The following is a 25,542-nucleotide window of genomic DNA, read 5'->3' as shown; positions in this document are numbered from 1 at the left end:
CTCCTCTCTCTGCCGCTGAGCCATGTTTATTGTTATTTCAAACAAAACCATGATTGTGAAGTGAAGTCGCTTAAACTCCACCATCAGCACCTCTCCTGGCTCCTGGTGCTGGATCTGTGACAATGAGTATGTTTCGTATAGTTATAATCTGAAGTGGTTAGGATTGCAATGTTTCAGACGCTTCAAGTTCCGTCGTAGTACTGAATCATAAGCCAGTGAGCCATACATACAACTTCGCTGTTTTCTGTTAAAACCAACAAACAACGAATTGTTGTGTATATAATATTTGTTTGAAACTATAGGGAGAATCAGTATATATGGAAGAAAATTGTCTAATGGTTACGTGCCCCCCCCCCCCCCCCTTATCATAGCTGCAAGTCACTGCTAGAATGAAACCTAAACAGCAAATGTTCGCAGAACAGCACACTAATTTCTTAATCGCATGTGGTTTTAATAGAAACCCTGTCCGCCCTATTATTTATTGGGGCATTATACAAAAATGTGACGTGAGTCGGTCAACAGCTTCCTGAGATTTTAGGTAAAAAAGGTTTCCCCTTTCTATATTATATTTAACTATTATGTATACAAGAAGTATGTAGTCTATGTCCGTCAGAATGTTCTTTGGAGCGTCGTCTAAAAATTTGATTTATGCAGTCTTGAACTTTTCGAAATTTTCGGTGACAACGTTTTCGCTTCACACTGAGGTGACAAACGTCATGGAACAGCGATATTCCCATATACACATGGCGGTAGTACTGCGTACACAAGGTATAAAAGGGCAGTGCACTGTCGCAGCTGTCATTTGTTCTCAGGTGGTTCATGGCGAGAATTAACAGACTTTGAACGTGAAGTGGTTCATGTAGCTAGACGGATCGGACATTCCATTTCTGAAATCGGTAGGGAATTGGATACTGCGAGATCCACAGTGTCTAGAGCGTGCCGATAATACCAAATCTCAGGCATTACCTCAAGCCACGGACAACGCCGTTAGTGGTGGCCTTCACTTAACGACCGAGAGCAGCGGCGTTTTCGTGGACTTATCAGTGCTAACAAACAAGTAACACTGTTTCAAATAACCACAGAAATCCATGTTTGACGTTGGTCGAACGTATCCGGTAGGACAGTGCGGCGAAATAATGGCGTTAATGGGCTATGGCAACAGACTACAAATACGATTTCCTTTTCAGCTCGGCGTCGCCTGCAGCGCCTCTCCTGGGCTCGTGATCATGCCAGATTTATCCTAGACTCCCGGAAAACAGCGGCTACGTAGATGAGTCGCGGTTTCATTTGGTAATGGCAGGAACCCTACGAAGGCATAGAACCATGTTGTCAGGAAGGGACTGTTCAAGCTGGTGTTGGCTTCGTAACTGTGTCGGCTGTGTTTACATGGAGTGGAGTGGGTCTTCTGTTCCAACTGAACCGATCGTTGACTGTTAATGGTTATGTTTGTTACTTGGTGACTATTTTAAGCCATTCATTGACTTCGTGTTCCTATACAACAATGGAACATTTACGGATGACAGTGCATTTCACGGAGCCACAAATGTTCGCGATAGGTTTGACGAACTTTCTGGACAATTCGAGTGAATGGTTTGACCACCCAGAAAGCCCAATGTGAATCCTGTAGAGCATTTAAGAGATACAATCCAGAGGTCAGTTTGTGAACAGAATCCTGTACTGGCTACGCTTTCACAAGTTTGGACGGCTGTAGAGGTAACATGGCTCAGTATTTCTGCTGAGAACTTCCAACGACTTGTTGAGTGAGTACCACGTCGAGTAGCGGCACTACGCCACACAAAAGGACTTCCGGCACGATATTGGAAGGTGTCCCGTGACATTTGTCAACTCAGTGTTTACACAGCGTAAATCCGTTAGATACTTTTCGAGATTTGTGGTAACAACGTTAAACAACAACTTGGCTTGATATTGTGTAGTACTATTCTGACACTCCATTCCTTTTCTTCTCCATCAGACATCAGCATAAACACCCTGTGAGTGCGTTAGCGTTTGTAGAATAAGTGACTGGGTTAAGGAGTGGACCCTTATTATATGACAGAGCACAATGTTGTTTTAGCTGTACACAAATTGTCTCTAATTCAGAATTATCATCAAAGAAATACACGAATATACACAGGTTGTAGCGTGACAAGGTTAGGACAGTTGTCAAGATAACACGTTTTGTCCTGATTAATCGAAATAACTCTAAACACAATAATATCAAATTTTAACCAGCAGAAGGTCATTTACAATATTATTCCTACTACTATATCGTAAAGTTGACCACTACTACGACAAATCATCCGATTCTGATTCTAAGTTTGGTACTATTTAGGCTGACAATCAAGTCTACAGAGGATGGTTAGTTTTTGTGACAAGCTCAGAAAAAGATTACTCAAGGTTGCTCGGGTTGACAGCGGGCACAAGCTGATGAACCAACACGTTTACGCCTCTTCACGCGGTATTTACCTTAGCTGCGATGAGCTGTTTGCTGCATGGCTGCTCTCGTCCTATAAAAGCTAATCAAAACCTTACTGATTTCATAGCTAGTCTTGAAATATGGCGATATGCACGTGCATGGATGGAACAGCGTGCATATTGCAATGCCCTCTCAGTTCTCACAAGAACAATGAACTATGTGGCTGTTTCGTTTCTCCGCTGTTGGAGCTCAACGATGCTACAGCTAATATCTAGCTGGATGTCAGCCGAAGTGAATGCAGCCTTCACTGGAAATTCCTCCTTTGTGTCATACAGTGCGTGAGGCGCCCTGTTCTGCAGTTAACGCTGGTTCAGAGGTGAGTCCTCGAAATTTTCGGTCTTGTGTCTCTTGTAGCAAAACTGTCCCCCACCTGGATCCTTTCATGCTCCTTCTCCACGTCATGGCTTTTTCCGACCAATAGTAGCATTCCTTGTACTTTGTGGAAATTATCTCTGCCAATCGCAAAGGGCCTACCATCAAACTGTATCGAAATTTCGGCACTTTACTCCTTCCTTGTTCATGTCAACCAATCGGACATCTTGTGCCCGCTATAGACGCCTAAAAGTTACATGCATACATCATGGGTGTACCATGTGCAGTTCACGAGATCGACTGCGTCACTAGTATGTCCGTATCCACCGGGAAATTCGCCAACGCAGTTTTATAAAGATTCTCTCTGTACCATGCCGCCGGCTCCCTAACTGCCCTCTCCGATGACTCACCTAGCATGTTTGTTGGCCCTCGCCGTGGGTCGCTTTGAGAGCATTCCGTTGCACTCAGGCCGTGACGTCACAACTCGCATCTGCTCCCAAACTATGACATTTCCTCCATCAGCTTTATTGATCTCTTGATCGTTGACATGCAGGATTTAGGTTCAGTGTGTTAATACCGTCGACTGAGTGTCATCCCTTTGCATTGCGTACTGTACATTTTAATTGGCAAACCTGATCATTTTCGCCAAAGTATGTCAGGTGACATATTCACCTTCCTGTTACAATGTATAAAATCTCTCATGTAATTTGCGAAATTAACATTCATTTAATCTGCCACCTTACATTATTTATTGTCTGATGTTAGTAGCATAAGGTGGGGTGAAGACTGATCTGAATAAAAAGAGGTAAATGGTTCGCATATCTACACGTCAAAATGATTTCAATACGATCTTTCATTATTTTAACATGCTGAAAGACTGACCGATTTTGGAAATTCTTTTTTCGTTCTCATCCTGTTGTGGGAACATCCTCAAATCATCATCGTAATAAACATTTATATTCAAAATTCAGGACACGTTTTGGACTAACAACTGCCCACCATCAGCTGCAATTAGTCGTGTACTGTGATCGCCAGCTCCGCTAGACAGACAGTGTGGAGGTGACCACCGCAAGCGATCGCAGAACCCGAAATCAACAGTGAATTTCAAAAACAAAAGCTTTAGAAATGAAGCGGTCTCTTCCATATCTACTTGTGATTTTAATTTTTTTTCTATTTTCTGCTATTTCTTTTTCATTCCAGAGGCGTTTCATCGTTGGGTGCAGTTCTCTGGTCGTTCCAGCCTAGTTATACCCCTGCTACGTTCGCTGAATAGTTTCTTTAATTGGGCGGTGGTTATTTTCTGCATATACTGTTTGAGAAAACAACGTATTGTGACGCGTTGCAGTTCTAACAATATAGGAGTCTCTGCAGCCTCCCATGCCATTGCTCAGCATCTATTTGGGATGAGGTGATTGGCGAGCAATACGAGCATATCCATCACCATTCAGAAAAATCTTAAGGAAAAAACCGTGAAATGTAGTAATAACAGATAGCAACCATAGCATTCAGAAGGTAAACCATGCAGAAAAATGAGACTTCAACCATTCCATGGCACCGAAAACCAACGTGTCAAATTAATAGCACCATTCTGTGAATGCATGAAATTCTCACAGGCACGAGTAGTTAATAAATATGGAAATTTTCGATATTGTAGCTATATTCACGGTAGTTTGATTTGAAAACTAGTCATCCAGACTTTTTATCGACTTTTATGTGGGGTAATTTGTGTTGGAAGAGCAGGAGTTTTATAAATAATGTAATCACAGGAAAATCGGAAAACTAAAGATTATACATTCTCCTATGAAGTTTCCATGCCAAGAGGTCTGTATACTCACTTGAAATATCGAATGTACCCGTCTTCCTGCAGTATGGATACTTCGGCGCCTCTGGTCACATGGTTTGATGACAGCGTGAGGTAGCCATCCGAGTGTCATACCAGAGACTCCCATCGAGTCAGCATGCCGCACTACGTAACTTGCTCGCCTGGCTTGCCTCGCTTCCATGGAATCTTGCAGCACCTGGATGCGGTGTTTTAATTTCACTAAGCCGCGCCAAGTATATTATTTTACGGCGTAACACTTTGATCTACTGGCCAGAAGTTGGGCCACAATCTCGCTACCCACCACTCAGCTGACGCAGTTCACGCTCTTGTTGATTCGATGGCTACTTCCCATCTCTCAAAACTTATGCAAAAACAGGCAACCCATCCATTGTTGGAGACCTGAGAATATGTGAATTTAATATCCAAGTCTCTAGAGAAAAAGTAAAAAAAAAAGCTTGTAAAAACAAGATTTGAATCTTTTTTCCTCAATGATGTCACGGTATCTTAGGTACAAAGCACTACGTTAATCAGACCATCCTTTTATTCGTATGCAGATCTTACAAGTGTGTTTTCATAGGAAGGACGTCAATCAATGTTCTCTCGTTTAGCTATTCACACTGGTACACTCTCAGTGCACAAACTTGCCACATCATTATTTTTACTGTTGGTTACTTATAGATTTCCCTGTAGGACAAATAATGTAAACTGAACGGGACTGTTAAGTGTGGATGTGATTATCTTCTCATTTATAGTATTTTGCAATTCTTTCTCAAACACTTTGGTAACTTTAAAACTGTAAAGAACTCATAAACGTCGTCTGCGGTTCTTGTCAACATTGCTACGAATAACCAGAAAAAGTGATAGATTTATATTTGTGTAAAAGAGATGAAGTGAACTATTTAAAGACTCCATTTACAGATACTCTGCACGATTCGTGTTGTCATTGAGAGCAGTGCAGCGTCGATCACCATATTTATTTTTATGTGACTGTCAGTAAATTTGTTTCATTAATTACGTAGACGGTTCGAAGCTAATACTGCACCTACTGCTGATGCTACCATTCGTCTTTTCTGATGAGCGACTTTTTCGCATTGAATATTGATTTTTTCCTCGTCTGAGTAATAATAGAAGCAGGACGCACTTTCCGACTGCTCCCTCATTCGCACGTGTAGGAGTACTTACAGATAAAAGTATATACTAATGTGCTGACTCAAAGGCTAGTCATTTATGTAATGCTGACATTCTTTCAAGAAGATAATGAAATAAGGTAAAGTTATAGGTCTCGACTATTTATCTGTAGTTAACCTTCGTTCATGCAGTTATTAATAATTTTCTACGTGTTGGAGTTAATATTTAGCACAACAAAGAAAAGTTTAATGTGGTGCCTCCGTGATATTTTCTTGACAAGTAACTGCGAGGATGTAGTTAAGACGCATGAATGACATTTTGACGTCTCACAATAACATGCATTGTTGTAGCAATAAACGTGCCTGCAGCACACACACATGTAAAAAGGTACCATACTCCGCATTAAGTTTATGATCAACAACCAGCTGAATATACGGGATGCTTGTAATTAAACTTTCAGTACATAAGAGGGCCTCCATTAAAAACGAGTGATCGTAGGACAATTAAACTTTGTGGAAGCATTTGTAAGGAGATGCGGAAGTGAAGTAACAAGTAAGCCGTTATAACATACACATTTTGATTTCCAGATTTTAAATTTACACGTGAGAGGGTAACGTTTGTTAATTGCGTACGTTCCAGGTCATAAACGTTGCTCAATATGACGACAATCTGCATCACTGACAGCCTGGAACCACACTATAAACACCATTTCACAGTTGTTGGCAGCACTTTTCGAACGGTGGACCAGCTGTCGTGACGCAATCGTGCAGTGCTTGAAGATCGCACGTCGCATCCAGCATTATCAGCCACGACGACAGTAACTTCTTTAACAATTTGTGACGCAGCTGACCATTGGCCTATCCTTAAAGCAGTTCCCAAATCGCAAGTTAATTCGAAATTCCGAATGATATTCTACAGTCCAGTGCGGAAGGAGGACTTCTCCGTATTCCTTTAATGCGTAAACAGATTTACGAGTAAAGCTCTGCTCATCTTGTCCAGACCCTCGTCGATAAAACGAAGGTCAGGCTTAACGTCCCGTCGATATCAAGATCATTAGAGACGGGGCACGAGCTCAAATTGTGTCAAAGATGGGGAAGGAAATCGGCCCTATTAAAGGAATCACCCCGGCATTTGCCTGGAGCGATTTAGTAACACGAGGTGCTACAATACAGTAATGAGACTGATGTGAAAAAAAAATGATGCTTACCGTTTTAGCCAAGTTCAGTGTTGTCTCCTTCAAAGTAGTTCCCTTCTGATTGCGCACCCTTTTTCCAGCGGTTGTGCCGTTGATGGTAATATTTCTGGCACTCATCTTCTGTAATATCCACCAAGACCCTCGTCACAGCTTTTTGGACATCTTGTGTTGTTTGCAAATGGTGTCGCTTGACCGCCGTTTTGACTCTTGGAAATACAAAAAAGTCGCACGGAGCGATATCTGGTGAATAAGGTGGCTATGGTAGTACTGAAATTTGTTTTGAGGTTAAAAATTGCTGTACTGACAGAGCAGTATGGGATGGCGCATTATCGTGATGCAGAATCGAATTATCAGCGATGTTGGCACGGACACGAAGAACTCTTTTACGAAGTCTTTCTAAAATTTCTTTGTAGTAATATTGGTTAATTGTTTGTCCAGGAGGCACCCACTCTTTATGAACAATTCCCTTGGAATCAAAGAAGCACACAAGCATGCATTTCACTTTTGACTTTGACATGAGAGCTTTTTTTTTGGTCAGGGTGATCCCTTTGAGCACCATTGCGAACTTCGGCGTTTTGTCTCTAGATAATACTGAAAAAAGCAACTTTCATTGCCAGTGATAACACGGCTCAACAATCCTGGATTGATTTCCGTTTGCTCTAACAGCTCAGCTGCCACATGTTTCCTTGTTTCTCGCTGTTGTGGTATGAGATTTTTGGGGACCATTTTTGCACAAATCTTTCTCATACCAAGATATTTAGTTATTATTAGACGAACCGTTTGTCGATTGATGTTCACTTATTCTGCAATCATTTTCACGGATAATCTTCGATCAGATCGTACGAGTTCAGGCACCCTGGCCAGTTTGACATCTGTCCGTGAGGTTGATGGTCGTCCACTGCGGTCTTCATCTTCAATATTCGTTCTGCCTTCACTAAACATTTTATGCCAACGAAAAAATTGAGCTCTTGACATAACCTCCTCTCCAAAAGCCTTCAGAAGCTTACCGTAAGTTGTCGTTTGGTTTCACCTAATTTAACGCAAGAAGAAATGGGATACCGTTGCGCAATATTATGCAGTTCCGTGACGAGAGACACAAACACGTGTTAACTTATTACAGCACAACTCAGGACTGTTCAGTTGCATCGATGTGCCACTTGGACTAAAAGCAGCTTATAGACCAAGGTCAAGGATATTGTGCCAACGCAAGCATGCAGGGTTCCCACATCTTGCAAAGAAAATCAGTCATTGTCGCACCTCGTATCATGGATAACCTAAGTCTGGATGGCCGTATGCAGGTTTGAACCGTTGTCCTGCCGAATGCATGTCCACTTTCCTCGGGCCAGGCCCAGGTTGAGTGTTTGGAAGTCCCATGCACATTGATGCTTGTGGTTCAGCCCTACCTCACAGTACCAGTGCTGGCACCTAATGACAGGTCAAGACACTAACCCTAATAACAGCGCAAATTTTACAGTGTATAGTCTGAACAGGATTACTTTAAAATTATGTTCTCCAATGGTAAATGGTTTTCCATCTACACTGGCTTCAGTAGCGAAAATTCAAGTTTAAACAACCTGTTCCATAATTATAATATTATTCCAATAGGTCATTCCATTCATTCATTTCCATTTTTGCAGATGCGTACCTCAATCGATGAAACTGAACCCTACGGGATCGCTTCGTTGTCGTCCATTTGTCTGTCTGTGTGTTTTCGACTGTTCAGAACTATTTCTCTCTCAAACGCGTATCCAAGGTGAAATTCATGTCAAGTATTGAGGTCTTCAGTCCCTTGGCAGTGAAAAAAAGGGGAGCTTGTAAGTCAGTGAAGGCAAAAGATACGGCCGTTTATGTTACATATTTTAACACTTGCCAACTCACGCATCAAAACCTACAGGGTACTTATCGTTAATCTATAGCACGAAATTGCCAAGAAGCAAGGTTTTACCAGGAAAGGAAAAATTTCGAAAATTGTTAATTTGTAATCACATCACAGGCAAAACAAGTCGTCATTTGTTATCCGATTGACTGTCTGCTCCTCTGTGTTTTAAGAGCTCTTTTTCTCAGAAACGGGTAGTTCGGCATGTATGTCAAATGCTGAGCTCTACGGTCTCCTGGCGCTGTAGTAAATGTTAGATTCTAAATCAAATGCAGTCAAAGGATCCTGCCATTTGTGTCAAATATTCTGATACTCGCAAACTTACTCACTTTCCGTTGGTGTAGGAAAATTAAATTTGGTAAGAAGAAAGATATCACTGTACAAGTAAAGCAAAAAAATCGTAAAATCGTTAATTTGTAAAATATTTCTTTTGTAATTTATTATCTGGTTTCAGACTCGAAATTAAAACATTCTCGGCCGGCCAGCGTGACCGAGCGGTTCTAAGCGCTACAGTCTGGAATCGCACGACCGCTACGGTCGCAGGTTCGAATCCTGCCTCTGGCATGGATGTGTGTGATGTCGTTAGGTTAGTTAGGTTTAAGTAGTTCTAGGGGACTGATGACCTCAGGAGTTAAGTCCCATAGTGCTCAGAGCCATTTGAACCATTTTTTTAAAATATTCTCGAAAGTCTTGGAATATCTGGGACCAATATCTTGCCAATATTAATGTTGATAGCACGCGAAATTGTAGATATCTTTGGTTCCCGGAATGGGTGAACTGTCTGAATACATAAGTTATACGGTGCCCTCAGTTCTAGTACTATCTACACCCGGCCGATTTCTTTCTTTCCTCGTCATCATAGCGCACATATTATACCTGTGGAATGTGAAACTGCTCATCGACGCACTTATCGTGGATATGATTTAAGGAAGACATAACTAAACAGAGCTACATAGACTACAAACACGGCTGGAAAGGACCCTGTGCTGCAGAAACTGCCGCTAACAGTTGGAACCCGTGCCTCTCATAGGGCGCTGTTGTAGGGCTGTCGAGACGGCCACCCCCTCTGTGACTTCTGCGAGTCGTCTCCCAGCAGCAGGCGGCGGACGCGTGGAGAGGACACACGTGCAGGTCTTGCGCTCTCCAGGCAGTCGCGAAGGGCCGCTGCTCATTAGTGTTGTGCAGCAAGTAGTGGCCGCTGCAGACGCTGCTGCTGCCGCTGCTACTCACGCTATCTTTGTGATGCGGTCGGTGACGCTGTTCACGGCGTACAGCACGCCACACACGACGAACATCTCGCCCACTTCGTGGTGGTTCACGCTGATGTTCCACATGTATTGCTTCTGCATCGTCGACGTGTCTACCTGCAGCAACGCAATAAAGACAAAACATGATTATGCAGAGACGCGTCATCGGAGCACAGGGGGCAGCGCTATTAGGCAGTCAAGCCTATTTTTGAAACTTCCTGGCAGATTAAAACTGTGTGCCGGGCCGAGACTCGAACTCGGCACCTTTGCCTTTACGTGGGAAAGTGCTCTACCAACTGAGCTACCCAAGCAGGACTCACGACCCGTCCTCACAGCTTCAATTCTGCCAGTACCCCGTCTTTCACCTTCCCAACTTCACAGAAGCTAACCTTGCAGAACTAGCACTCCTGGAAGAAAGGATATTGCGGACACATGGCTTAGCCACAGCCTGGGGTATGTTTCCTGAGTGAGATTTTCACTCTGCAGCGGAGTGTACACTGATATGAAACTTCCTGGCAGATTAAAACTGTATTCAGGACCGAGACTCGAACTTCCCATTCGCGTGCATGTGCTCTGCCAAATATAATATAGTAAGAAGTCCCTCTTACAGAATGCAACAATAAGACATTAAAATACGGTAAACAAATCGAGTGCTTACTATGCAACCGAAACACTGCCCTCACCAACCATGGCCTAGCTGAAAGGACGAGATAAAAGAAAGGAAGGATTAAAAAAATCTGTGGCCTCATATTCCATAAAACAATTAGTCCACAACAAAAATGAAACCTTTAGCAAAATATCGGAGAAGTCTCAGGCACAATGAAATGTTTTTTATGGAGACAACCTCAGGAAAAGTTTTTGGCTACATCCACAAGAAAGAAATAACCAAATTTATTTGAGATAACGAGAAGGTCTTACGCTCACAGATGAAACTACAACAAAAAAAAAAATAAATAAATAAATAAAAAAATAAAAATAAAAAATAAAAGCAAAGAAAAGAAAGACAGATTCCAAGTCAAAATAAAGCCAAACTAAGGATCGATATTGCTGAAGTAAAAAGGAAAGCAAGATGTAGAATGGAACAATATTGGGCTAATAGAAAAGCATAGGACACTGAAAACTAATTTAATGAATCCCAACATCTGGTGAAACGAAAATATAATAATTAATTTATTGGCGGTGATATCGCAGCAGAAAAGTTGGTCCCGACGCTTTCATTTCCTTTTTTTTTCTCTCTCTCAAGATTTTAGAAACATTAAGGGTTGAAACAAAAAGGCAAATTGGCAAATTGTGTTAATGTGGAATTGTTGAGCGTGCTGAAAGTATAGCTGTATATTATCCTGATGTCTGAACGAAATGGTGTTATCACTTTCACAAGCAATATAGACGCCTATGTCAGCTTACAGGAGATGCTCGCGCCCTGTGCATTTGATGGTAACGGTTTTCACACTGGTTGTGGCGTATAAGGGACAGGCAGTCTCGTTCCGTCTGCCAACGCGCAATACCAAAGCTTTCATTTACAAGAGAAACAAAGGAATCTATTACCGCTTCTGACGGTGAAAGCAACGTGGAAGTGGGATTACGAGAAACGCGTAATCTAGATTAACGCAACATGCAGTAGAGGAACTAGGCTGCCTTAAATGTAAACGAAAAAATACGTTGGAGAAAACACACACGCACACATATTTTACAGAGTACACAGAAAAACCATTGCTTTTGAACAGGACTAACCTATCTAGGTTCCACTGGGTACTGGGCGTGCAGGGCATACAAAAAGCAAACGAATAGCGAGATAGGCTGACCACATGTGGAAAAGCGGTTCACATGGTGGTGCGGCTCTTAATGAAGTTCTCGTGGCCGGGTGACAGAGACGTGGACTGAAGAACTAAGCTGCTACTGCTTAACAACAGGACTTTTGCGGGTTTACATGTTCGCCTTTAGAATTTTCCATTACCTCCTAGCTCTAGCCATCAAATCAAGTGAGGGTATCCTGAAGAAACCAGCCCTGACTGTCAGCTTACACAAGTCAAGGGCGAGCACCACCCATAGCCAGCATGACGCCCCCACATGGAGCAAAAAGGTGTGGACGCGCCCTGGGTGCTTAGCCCGGCAAACTCGACATTCATGTAACTTCCTAAATTTACGTTCATTTCCTTTCCCAGAGACATGCAAACCAGCAGGCCCGTACTTCTTTGCAAAATTACTGTTATCTGCTGTAGTCAATGTCAAACTTATGGGGATGAAAGTACAACTAGGTGAAAATTTAGTGAAGTAATTTACAATAAGCATCTCTAGTTGTATGGTATAGTTGGTAGTCCGAATAATAAGAAATTTTGGTAAATGTCGTTACCTTTAAGTATTCGTCATGCACTACCCTTTCCTTCATCTATATGAAAATTTACTACTAACTTCAGTATTTAGGTCTTGCATATTAAAGAGAGAAGAGTACCTAAAACCCTCACATAACGTTTTTCAAAAGTAGTGCTACAAGATGACACTAAAACGGAGAAACTTACTGTGGGCGTTCTGGCGAATTTATTGGTGCTGAGGTGTTCCTGCTGCTGATGCGACCATCATGTGATGAATAATGGCGGTTTTCTGGCTTGAAGGGTTTATGGTTGGGAGGATTAGGGTCTCGAGGCGGGAGGTCAAATTGTGAGATGACATGGGCGCTGATTTAAGGGCGTGAAGTGGAGGAACGAGTTTTTTGTGGAACATTATAATGGTTCGGGAAGCATTTTGTAATGCGTGCACTGGACAGAATGAATGTAAGAAGAGACAAGTGAGAGAAGAAAGGAAGTGAGAGTGGATGTGAGAAAACATGAAGGTGGAATTTGGGTGAAAATTAGAGGTGGGGGGGGGGGGAGGTTGCCAATGAAAAGTCTTGAAGGATATGGCAACGCTCAGAGTGGTATCGTGGGATCGGGACGTAAGGAATTGTTCATGTGGAATAGCATAATGACACGGTCGAGGGGAACTTCAATGATATTTGATTGCGTTATAGGTGAGGTGGCGTACTTTACTGGAATTACGTAGGGTGGGGTGGAAATTTGTGTACCTAGCGATTATCTCTGAAATTAAGACAAGTCGGTAAAAGTTTGTAGTTTCAAGTAAGATGGTCGTTATAGGTAAGATATTAATGGGAGCAGTATTCATGTTAAAGCTGCTGCTGATGAGTTTTCTCGTTTTGAGAAAACTGAAAGGTGATCTGTGTAATTATTTAAAAAACCATTGAACAGCCAAGATCCACAATATTATATATATATATATATATATATATATATATATATATATATATATATATATATATATATAATTTAAGACAGCCTGTTTCAGCAGATTTTAAAATCTTTTGTTGTAAAACATGTTCTTTTTACGCTGACCTCACGCAGATGATGTCAAGTGGATAAGAAGGCACATTATAAAAGGTTGGTCATCGCTAAAATATTAAAAAATGTAAAGCATATTGTGCAACAGGCTATGTCCATATACATCTTGCTCGCAGTTGATTGTTACATCATACAAACTCGGTACGCAATAGCACAACTGTTTACATATGCTGGGGATATTCTAAACAGTTTAGAATGCATATGTAAACAATTGTGTTACTGTGTACCGATTTTGTGTCATTAACAAGCAGCTGCGAGTAATATGTATACGGACACAAAAATGGTTCAAATGGCTCTGAGCACTATGGGACTTAACAGCTGTGGTCATCAGTCCCCTAGAACTTAGAACTACTTAAACCTAACTAACCTAAGGATATCACACACGTCCATGCCCGGGGCAGGATTCGAACCTGCGACCGTAGCAGTCGCGCGGTTCCGGACTGGGCGCCTAGAACCGCTCAGTCACCGTGGCCGGCTATACGGACATAGCCTGTTGCACAAGGTGCTTTATGTTTTTAGATATTATAACGGTGATAAACATTTTATAATGTGCTGACTTTATCCACTTGACATCTCGTGCGTGAGGTCTGCGAAAATGAACATGTTTTGCAACAGAAGATTTTAAGACCTGAAGATGACAGCATAGTCTGTTGAAACGGGTTGTCTTAAATAAAAAATATTTTATGTGACCGTGGCTGTTGAATGGTTTTTAAACATATCTCTGTGTCCAATTCGACCTTCTCCACTGTAATTTGTGCTTCTAGTCATAAGTGTGGGCTGAACTTACGTTATATTACCGAACGGTTGTAATTATTACAAATGTTGCAATTATAGTTAGACACAATACGTTCTGCATCTAGTTCGCTGTAGAATATTTTGTTAATACGAAATGTTATGAGAACACTGATAATTAAATAAGGTTTTCCAACCGTGCGCCGATTCCTATCGATACCTGATGAGAGCTGTCAAATATGGTGTTGGTCACCGCGGCGTTGTGGTCTTTGCCGTGATCCGATAGGGAGCGCGCGAAGAGGAAAAGTGAGTGTAATGTCAGAGTTTCTCGGCAATTCGATGTTACCTCGTTGAGATCGGGTGTTTTGCCGGTAGTCCGCGTCTTCCCAGCAGGATATTTTGACGATGCAACAATACGTCTTCGTCAGGTGCTTCGTAAGCCTCACGGAAAACTTGATGAAGATGTCGAGATACGGAGCCGAAGCACGGCAGAGGAAGAGTGAGGTTCTGCTCTCCGTTTCTTGCGCTAGAGCACTTCGGTACGTTCCCTGGTGTGGAAGAGGGCAGAACGCGAGACACTGCGGTGGACGGGTTGTGGCGACTCTTTACCGTGCTGTGGTGCACCAAGAGGAAAGGTGGTTGCTGGGTAGCGTCGTCCGGAAGGGTGTTACGCCGCTTGCATTGAAGATTTCTGCCAGGAAGGCTTCAGCTTGTTGGGCCGTATTCACTTTAGATTTAGCGCCATCTCATTTTCACTGTACTGTCTCTGGTCGTGTTTTGGCGATATTAGAACCACTCCTGTTAAACAACTTTAAACGGTGTAAAAAATATCCGCTACCAGTCACAATAAAAGGTTATTTATTTGCCACACGACAGGTTTCGGGCTTCCGCCCATCCTCAGGTGTTTATACATTCATGTACATGTTTATACTGCTGGAGATCACTGTATAAATACAAAAAAATTTGTAATAGCTTTTAGTAATTTCTTATATATAACATCATTCTACTTCCTAGATCTAAGTTATCCGACAAAAATGTAGATCAAAAAAATTCATAATATGTATCAAACAACTTCGCAGTCCATAACAGCTTTTTAAGTTTCTATATGTGCAACACTCTTGCACTTCCTGTGGCTAAGTTCTTTGACCGTAACCTACATGTTTCTGTATGAGTAACATCTTTACATCTGCTACGTCTAAATTCTTTGACCACAGCCCACATGTTTGTATGTAAACATAGTGTATTTCACGAGTACACATCGTAATAGTGAAATATGTAGCTAAACTTGGTAAAACTGAAATAGGACGTGAAAATGATAATTAGTGTGTAACTAAGTGGCAAAACTGTAACCATAGCCTAACTATAGTAATGGTGCTTCATCTTTATGTAAGTACAGATATATTTTAGTCAAATGCTGCCTTGCCACTTACAATTATCCCACTTGTATCTGTTTAGTCACCAGCCAATAATTTTTTTGTTTTTTTACAGTGATCTCCAGCAGTATAAACATGTACATGAATGTGTAAACACTTGAGGATGGGCGCAAGCCCAAAACCGGTCTGTGACAAAAAATTAACCTTTTATTGTGACTGGTAGCGGATATTTTTCTACACCCTATAAAGGAACAGTCACGAAGTTCTACAGCATCCACTATGGATAAAATTCATTTAATTTTAAACGGCTTTGCTTGTGGTGAAACCAGTTTGTACTGTGGTTAGTTTCCTGAATTGTATTAACGTAAAGTACGAGTCAACTAGGCACTAATGTTACGTAAACTGACTACGTGCGTGCCTTCAAACTATTAAGTTCAGCGTATTTCCAAGCATGGCTTAACCAGCAATTATTCTTGCATGCATTCCATGTTTTAATGTCCGTTGTGTATTCAAGAGTATGGCAAGTGTGTAGCTTTTGATTCTGTGTATTGTTGTCAAATTGCCCACTGACGCTAGTAGTATTCGTAATGTGTAAGGCACGGACACCACTTGTACGGAGTCGATCTTAATTTGTGTGTTGATTACGGCTCCTTGCTGCAGGGTAGAGGGTAATGAAATGTTATTGCTTTTGAAACATGTCTGTCTGTCAGACTCGCTAGTAACCGAGTATTTAAAGATGTAATTGAAGTGTGTTTTTATTTGTTTTAAAACTGCTTTGATAATTGTAATTGTTTAGTTCAACCTGTAACCTTAATGTTGAAGATTTGTGATATAAATTCTTTTCTTTAATTTCAATTTATGGTTGTTTCAGAGTGCTTGGTTTAAACTGTATTAAATTAAATGGAATATGTTTTTTTTTCAAGATAGTGCCAAAATTCCTTTGTGAAAACTTCTGCAAAATAAAAACAGTTATTATATTAAAACCCTCTACTGAAGCCCAATACCTACCGTATCCCTTCTCCTCGCAGTTGCTACCATAGTTAATATCCTTCATCATATTAACCGTAGCAAGAGCGTGATTGCATGAATACAAATCCTAGGGAAATTTGGCTAACTAAGGAAATTAAATCAGTTGAGTTTTAATGCTTGGTACTGTTTTTTATGTTGTCTTGAAAGTTATTCTACTGTCAAGCATGGCCACCCGAGAAGCGATTGGCCTCTCTCATTTAAAAAAGGAATGTCTCACCACGAACTACGAATAATGGCCCAAGTAGCTGAAGTAAGCGTGACGGAACTAGGGCAGAGGTTGCAGGACACTTTTCTGCCCATTACCGCTGAGTGAGCAGGATGTAGCGAGGTAGGTGCGGCTGCTAAACTGTACTCCGAATACCTCTCCACGGTGTAAGTCAATATTAAGTTTTTGGAGGACAGCTGCCTTCTGTTAAGTAAATATTGCGTATTCAGGCTCAGTTAAGCCACTTGGCTAATCGTGTGCAAGATTTGTTTCAAATCAATACGGATAGGGAACAAATTCCAATTCTAGAAACACTGCGTGGAAGCCTGGTGAAACTTCAGATCATGACCAATTGGTTGTATTTGCAGAAAGGATGGGAAGACGGTATTATGCAGGACTGTGGCGGAAGGTGGTGACTTAGGACTGTTGCGTTGCTTCAATAAGTTTCCCAATCCGATTATACTTCAGGGAGTAGGAGATTGGCCAAATGAGTCGAATATGGAGATGGTGATAGCGGCAAGTGGACGCCCTTCATTTTTCGCACCTTCAGATGTTTCAGGTGATTTATACTCTCGCTAGCGGTAGACTGAGTGGAGAAAATTATCCGCGACCAGGTCTCCCTTGAGGGATTGCGTAGCGTGATTTTTTATCGAAACGTCTACAGCAGGTGTAACAATGAGAGGATAAATTCCTATTATTTTAGAGTTCATGGAGGAATCGAAAGTTTAGTCTATTGCGAGGATAATATCCAAGGAGTTAGGCTTGCGCTTTGTTTGGAAACTACAGCAAGTGACACTGTTAATAATATTTTGAAAGCATACGTCCTGAAGACGACTCGTGGGTGATTTTCATGGGTGATTTTCATTTGATCAGTTAGCATCCGCTCTGTGAAGTTTTCGCTTTAATGATGGAAAAGGGACGAAAGGAGAGTACGACTGTGTAGTGGCAAGTCCAGTGAGTCTGTAACGGAACGGAAAAGGTAAGCTTCTTTCCACGCGGGGAATTGTTTTCGATGTAATCAGCATATGGCTCGCGACTTTAATTTCAATTAAGTGATCTTAAGAACAGCTGACGGTACCGGCGAAGCGGTGGGCGGTCAAAGCGTTGTAATAAGACCATGGGGCTGAACCGCGATCTACCATTCACTGGCACCGCTATCAGTCGCGAATCCACGAATCGGTGTGCAGTTTGTTGGATTCTGGGAATATTTGTTCCTCAGTGGATTATCATTGGTGCTAGAGGCATAGGTCTATTTGTAACTTTCCTCTCTAGCAAATCTATAATAAGAAATGTCGTACAGTGAATAGGGAAAGTTTACTGTTGCTAAGCAAGGTGCGGGTTCAAGTAAAAATTCATGATTTTTATTGTTCGTTAGAGTTCCTGGTATCTGGCAGCCCGTCTTCAAGTGTTATTTTGGGTTGTGATTGTATAGTCAAGACCCAATGCATTTTTTATTATGCCGGAAAAAATTTTCTCTTTCAATTTCACCCGCAGAAGAAGTATGTGCTGTGCAATTATAAGAGGGCCAATAGTACTAAAGCAGGTCTCTGATGCTTTGAAAGACCGGTTGGGCGTCACCAACAAGATCGAATATGACATTCAGTTAATTGATCAGGTGCCAAGAGGGCACTACCATTATCGTGTGACTCCGCCCAAGATCAAGATGCGACAGTTGAAATTGATCATCAGTCAGTTGCTAGACGATGGAGTCATTAGACCCTCCACTACGCCTTAAGCGGTTCCTAGTTTTTTTCTTTTTTTTTTAAGAAAAAAGAAAAAGAAGGCAAGGGATACCGACGGTGTGGTAGATTAACGGGTCTTGAACCAGAAGGTTGTACTAGAATCAGTTCTATTAACGGATCTCCAAAAATGCTTTACGTGGTTCAGAAGAGCCCGTTATTTCACAGTATAAAATTTGAATTAGACTTATTGAATGCGAACAAAAAAAAAAAAAATGGCTCTGAGCACTATGGGACTCAACAGCCCTTGCTAATAACTTTTATTCAGAATTTAAGCATTGGCTTGCGTGGAACCCGGAACCCAAAGCGTTTTGATTACTAGCCAAGGTCACTACCTCCTTTTTTTTCATAACAGTTATTCAACCCTGAAACACTGCTGATTTATAAGCACCTTGAAATATCAGTAGTTGTGGCGGCACAGATAATCTGTACGTGCATGTTATTATTTCGTTGCATAAAATGGTCAGCCACTTCACGCCAGGAACTCTATCTCAGTGGAAATCTCGGACCATCTAACATGGTTCACATGGTGCATTTGGTAACTGAAAGAAATGCGCAATGATAGGAACGGAAACGACCCTGTAATACAAAAACAACAAATACGTGATCCACCGCTTATTTATGATGGTCACCTAGAAATTACAAGGATAGGGACTTGGTTCTTAACAGAATATTTGATCACCATGGATAGCAACGAATGCTCTGCATCGTGCTCTAGGCTGGGCACAAGGTTGGTAAAGATATTGTGCAGTTTTTACCCTCTGAAGCTCCATTTAGTCCAGTAGAAGTTGTTTTTTCAGTCTCAGAACATGTTCCTTATCTCGCTAATTAAGCGAAAAAGAGCATACTTTATCAGTCCACCTAATTGTCAGCATCCTTCTGTAGCACCACGTCCCACATCCGAAACGCTTAGGGTCTCTTCTTTTCCGGTGTTCACGTGACTTGTGCTTCGCTTTCAGACAATGCTATGCACCAAACGTAAATTCTCACTAATTTATTCCTCAAATTAAGGCCTATGTTGACGCTGGTAGGCTCCTTTTGGCGGAGGATGCTATCTGCCCCTGTGCTAGGTTCTTTTTTATGTCCTCCTTGCTTAGTCTTTCAGAGCTATTTTGCTTCCAAGATTGTAGAATTTCCTAACTTCGTCGAACACATGGACACTGTTTTTGATGTTACGTTCATCGCTAACATCTTTTCTACTACTGCACATTTCTTCTGTTCACTGTTAATCCACAGTGTGTGCCCAATAGACTTTTCATTCCATTCAACAATTTTTATAATTTATTTAGTTTCACCTTAAATTTTTGTCGTGCTCCTGGACCTCTGTTTTATTTGCTTCATTTCTTCTTCGATGCATAGAGTAACCTATAGAGGAGTAAGACTGCATCTCCGTGTTACATCATTTGTAATCCGAGCACTTCGTTCTTGATCTTCGATTCTTATTGTTGCCTGTTGGCTGTTGTACATATCCAACATTATTCGTCTTTTTCCATAACTTATTACCATTTTTCTCAGGGTTTCCAACATTTTACAGTGTCCAACGCTTTTTCTATGTCTATAAATCTAGCGAATGAGCCCTAATTTTTCTTAAGTCCTGCCTCCGTTATCAATCACAACGTCAGAACTGGCTCCCTGTTGCCCTTACCATTCCCAAAGCCAAAATGATCGTCATCTAGCATCGCCTGAATTTTCTTTTTCATTCTTCTTTAAATTATTCTTGTCAACAGCTTGGATTCATGAAACGTTAAGCCAACTGTAGTATAGTTCTCACCCTCATCTGCCCTTGGTGTCTCAAGAATTATGTGCATGCTGTTTTTCCGGAAGTATTATGGTGTCTATAGTACCTTCGATTCTACATATACTCTTTGTTGCCACTTTTCACAATGATTCTAGAAATTTCGAAGGCATATAATCTACCTCTCCCGCCTCAACTGATCTCAGGTCTTCCACGATCTGTTGAACTCTAATACGGTCCCTTATACCATTCATTTCGCTTCCCAAGTGTTCTTCCATCAAGATGTCAGACAAGTAGCGAACTTCATCCCACTATTTCAGTCTGTCTGCTTTCTCCTCTAAGTTCAACAAAGCAATTTCCACGTCGCTCTTAATGTTGCCGTCCTTGCTTTTAATTTCACCCAAGTTTGTTTTGGTTTTTCTATACGTCGAATCAGTCCTTCCGTCGAGCAACCCTTTTCAATTTCTCCACGTGTTTCATGCAACCATTTGGCGTTGACCTCGGCTCACTTCCAGTTTATTTCATTCCTAAGTGACTTACGTTGATGTCTTTCCATGAACATTTCAGTACTTTCTTCTATCGTTGATCAACTGAATATTTCTTCGGTCACCCAAAATTTCTTCAGAGTTTTCTTTTTTCGTGGCTAAGTTTTTCTGTCCAAACTTCTGCGATCACCATTATTAGAGATATCCATTCTTCAACTGAACTGCCTACTGTAGCACTCATTATCACAGTACCTACAGAATTAGAGAGCTTCAAACGCATTTCATCATTCCCCAGTATTTCTTTAACCTCTTTTTCCACACCGATTTTTCCAGACGATTGTCATAGACTTTACTATACCCTTCAGCATTACCAAATTATGATCCAACTCTAAATCTGCTCGTTGAAACCCCTTACAATCAAATATCTCATTCCAGAATCTCTGGCTGACCATGTAATCCAGGTGGAATCTTTCTTAGTTTCCAGTCCTATTCCAAGTATACCTACCCCTCCTGTGATTTTTGAATTGTGTAATCGCTAGTCCTGACATTTCTTACAGATGTCAGTTATTCTGTCTCCTCTCTCTTTCCTACTACCAACGTAATATTCACCTTTAACTGTGTCTTCCATGACTTCCGCTACTACCTCATACCAATACCCAATGACCATTAAGTTATGAAATCCGTTTACATGGTGATTTTCCGGTTCAGTGCCTTCATATACTCTATCTGTTCATCTTCGGCGTAATATTTTGGCATATATACTTGTACTATTGTTGCTGGTGTTGGTTTGCTACTGATTCTGACGTGTGATGCCCTATCACTGAAATGTTTACTCAATATCTGCCCTCCCTCTCTCTCCCACCCTTCTCATAACGAAGCACATTTGCGTTATAACGTTTATGCTGCTGTTTATTTCACTCTGTTCCTCTAATCAGAAAGAAAGCCTTGTCTCCTTTCATTTCACTTCAGTGACCCCGTCTATATCTAGACTCCGCCTTCCATTGCTCTTTTCAAAATTTTCGACCTCCCAACCACGTTCAAACTTGAGACATTGCACGCGACTGCTCATAGAATGTTGGATCTTCGTTAATTATTCATTCTTTTTCTGGTGGTTACCTTCTCCTTGGCAATCCCTTCCTCGAGATCCGAACAGGGGACTGATTACGAATCCTTTGACAATAGACTGATCATCAAGAGACTTGTTCAATCACAAGTCATATATGCTGTGGACGTACATTTTGTGTCTGTAATGCTGTGATCTCCATTGCCTTTTGCATCCTCATGTCGTTGATCATCACTGATTGTTTCGCATTTTATGGGCAGTTTCCCACCCAAAGGGGAAGGAAGAGGTTGCCTGCATGCTCCTCCACTCTGTGTGACATGACCATTGGTAGAGCGCGGGTGACTTCTTACTACGTCGTCATAGAATGGCTTTGGTGGTATAGATGAGGCGTGCGAGCGTAACGACCAGCGAGAGGACGGTTTTTAGTGAGGCTGCCGGAGGCAGAGAAGCGTGCGTATTTGAAGGAAGACACATGCACAGACCTTCGATAGTTAGCTGATCATTTTCTGCGTGACCTTTGGTTAAATTATTTATCAAGAGCTTCAAATACTTCTGGTAGATTGATTTAACTTGTGGAACTTAATGGATTGAAATCCAAATATTTCCAACGGAGGTTATTTTAGAAAATTGTTTTAATATTGTTGTTTAATTAATTTTTTTAATTTTGAGAGTACAGAATGGCGATTTGTTTTGATCGTTAAAAACTATTGAAAAGAAAAGATCGCGCAAAATATTTTTTACTCAAGACAACCGGATTCACAGGTCTTAGCTGTCATCTCCAGGTCTTCATGTTTCTTTTCCTGTAGTAAAATATTTCATTTTACTCTGACCTCAGGCGGAAAACGTCAAGTGGATAAAACTCAGCACATCACAAAAGTTTTTCATCGCCGAAATATTTAAAAACACACAACACCTTGACCAATAATATATGTCGATATACATAGGCCCCGAGTTCGAGTCTCGGTCCGGCACACAGTTTTAATCTGCCAGGAAGTTTCATAGGCCCTACTGTTCACAGAGGCTTGTAATTTGATACAAATAGCCGGCCGCTGTGGCCGAGCGGTTCTAGGCGCTTCAGTCTGGAACCGCGCGACCGCTACGGTCGCAGGTTCGAATCCTGCCTCGGGCATGAATGTGAGTGATGTCCTCAGGTTACTTAGGTTTAAGTAGTTCTAAGTTCTAGGGGACTGATGTCCTCAGATGTTAAGTCCCAGAGTGCTCAGAGCCATTTGAACCATTTTTTGACACAAATACGGTACACAATAGCACATCTGTTTATATATCCTAGACACGTTTGATGTGTCAAGCATATGTAAACATATGTGCTATTGTATACCGTATTTGTAGCATCTGTGAACGGTATGTACATGTACATCGCCTTTTGGACACGATGCTGTGTATCTTTAAATATTTTAGCAATGACAAACGTTCATAATGTACTGCGTTTTATCCACTTGACATCTTGTGAGGCCCGTGTAAAACGAGAATGTTTTACTACAAAAAAAAAAATTGTAAAACATGGAGATGACAGCTAGGATAATTGAAACCGGTTGTCTTGAATAAAAAATATTTTGAGCGATCTTGGCTTTTGAATGGCTTTTAAGAACTGTTGTTTAAATTTTTATGGGGTATCGTCTTTGCATAAGCTCTTGTAAGTGAATGTAGAAAACAAAACCAAATGATTTCAGTGTAAGACGAAACTGATTAACTAACGATCGTTGGATTTTAAGTAGGGGAAGAGACTAACACTCGCCGATTGACAAAATAAATGAAATGGTAGGGCACAGTGTTGACTGTTCAACCAATGTAGAAAAGAAAGGTTATTGGGCTACTGAAAAATAATAAACTGTTGTAATAAGGAGTCTTCAACATTCACTGTACAACCAGTCTGCTTCACTTCCGCACTAAATCCGAATCCCTGCCTTTCACCATACTGTGGCAGTTTTGTCTATGTATGGCACAAGTTTCATGGAGATACACTACTGGCCATTAAAACTGCTACACCAAGACGAAATGCAGATGATAAACGGGTATTCATTGGACAAATATATTATACTAGAACTGACATGTGATTACATTTTCACGCAATTTGGGAGCATAGATCCTGAGAAATCAGTACCCAGAACAACCACCTCCGGCAGTAATAACGGCCTTGATACGAATGTACGTTGAGTCAAACAGAGTTTGGATGGCGCCCACTGTTCATCAAGAGTAGTGACTGGCGTATTGTGACGAGGCAGTTGCAAGGCCACCATTGACCAGAAGTTTTCAATTGGTGAAAGACCTGGAGAATGTGATGGCCACGGCAGCAGCCGAAAATTTTTGGTATCCAGAAAGGCCCGTACAGGACCTGCAACATGCGGTCGTGCATTATCCTGTTGAAATGTAGGGTTTCGCAGGGATCGAATGAAGGGTAGAGCCACGGGTCGTATCTTATCTGAAATGTGTTGAAAGTGCCGTCAATGCGAACAAGAGGTGACCGAGACGTGTAACCAATGGCACCCCATGCCATCACGCCAGGTGATACGCCAGTATGGCGATGACGAATACACGCTTCCAATGTGCGTTCACCGCGATGTCGTCAAACACGGATGCGACCATCATGATGCTGTAAACAGAATGACGTTTTGCCATTCGTGCACCCAGCTTCGTTGTTGAGTACACCATCGCAGGCGCTCCTATCTGTGATGCAGCGTCGAGGGTAACCGCAGCCATGGTCTCCGAGCTGATAGTCCAATTCTGCTGCAAACGTCGTCGAACTGTTCGTGCAGATGGTTTTTGCCTTGCAAACGTCCCCATCTGTTGACTCAGGGATCGAGACGTGACTGCACGATCCGTTACAGCCATGCGGATGAGATGCCTGTCATCTCGACTGCTAGTGATACGAGGGGATCCAGCACGGCGTACCGTATTACCCTCCTGAACCCACCGATTCCATATTCTGCTAACAGTCATTGGATCTCGACCAACGCGAGCAGCAGTGTCGCGATACGATAAACCGCAATCGCGGTACGCTACAATCAGACCTTTATCAAAGTCGGAAACGTGATGGTACGCATTTCTCCTCCTTACACGAGACATCACAACAACGTTTCAACTGCTGTTTGTGTATGAGAAATCGGTTGGAAACTTCCCTCATGTCAGCACCTTGTAGGTGTCGCCACCGGCGCCAGCCTTGTGTGAATGCTGTGAAAAGCTAATCATTTGCATATCACAGCATCTTTTTTCCTGTCGGCTAATTTTCGCGTCTGTAGCACGTCATCTTCGTGGTGTAGCAATTTTAATGTCCAGTAGTGCATTTTACTTGGCACTGACATATCATGCGAAAGTTACTTCCGTCCTTACGTTTGGCGCAACAGTATGTTTAGGGACTTACCTTCATGACGATGGTGTTGTTGATATCTGGCAGGGCGTAGATGAGCCAGAGGCCGTTGTCGTCCACGGAGAAGTCGATGTAGTTGTGGTCGGTGGAGTAGAGATAGTTGGAGCCGTTGGTGGCGACCAGCGGCACGTCCAGCGGCGTGTAGTGGCCCGTGGACAGCTCGTAGCGCAGCACGCGCCGCTGGTCGCGCTCGTGGTAGAAGAACGACCCGTTGTACACCACGTGCGCGTTGCCCTGCCGGTCACCGCAACACAGGGTTAAACGGCGGGAAAACTGCTGTACCGGCGAAAGCAGGTGGGATTACGTTAACAGAACAATACAGCTATATGTTGTGCAACCAAGGTACATTTTTTC

General features: G+C 41.9%; 1 protein-coding gene across 1 annotated transcript in view; it reads right to left on the bottom strand.

Moving 5' to 3' along the window:
• The window catches only part of LOC126088406 (uncharacterized), a 992,980-nt gene that overhangs the window by 71,341 nt on the left and 896,097 nt on the right, over positions 1-25,542 (bottom strand). The window contains exons 16-17 of the mRNA XM_049906546.1: positions 25,183-25,422; positions 10,040-10,173 (exon numbers count right to left, since the gene is read on the bottom strand). Coding sequence (XP_049762503.1) covers positions 10,040-10,173; positions 25,183-25,422 — 374 coding nt within the window. The remainder of the gene's footprint in view (positions 1-10,039; positions 10,174-25,182; positions 25,423-25,542) is intronic.

This window comes from Schistocerca cancellata, chromosome 6 (genome assembly GCF_023864275.1).
Source record: "Schistocerca cancellata isolate TAMUIC-IGC-003103 chromosome 6, iqSchCanc2.1, whole genome shotgun sequence".
Lineage (NCBI taxonomy): Eukaryota > Metazoa > Arthropoda > Insecta > Orthoptera > Acrididae > Schistocerca > Schistocerca cancellata.
This window is presented reverse-complemented; position numbering and strand designations above follow the sequence as displayed.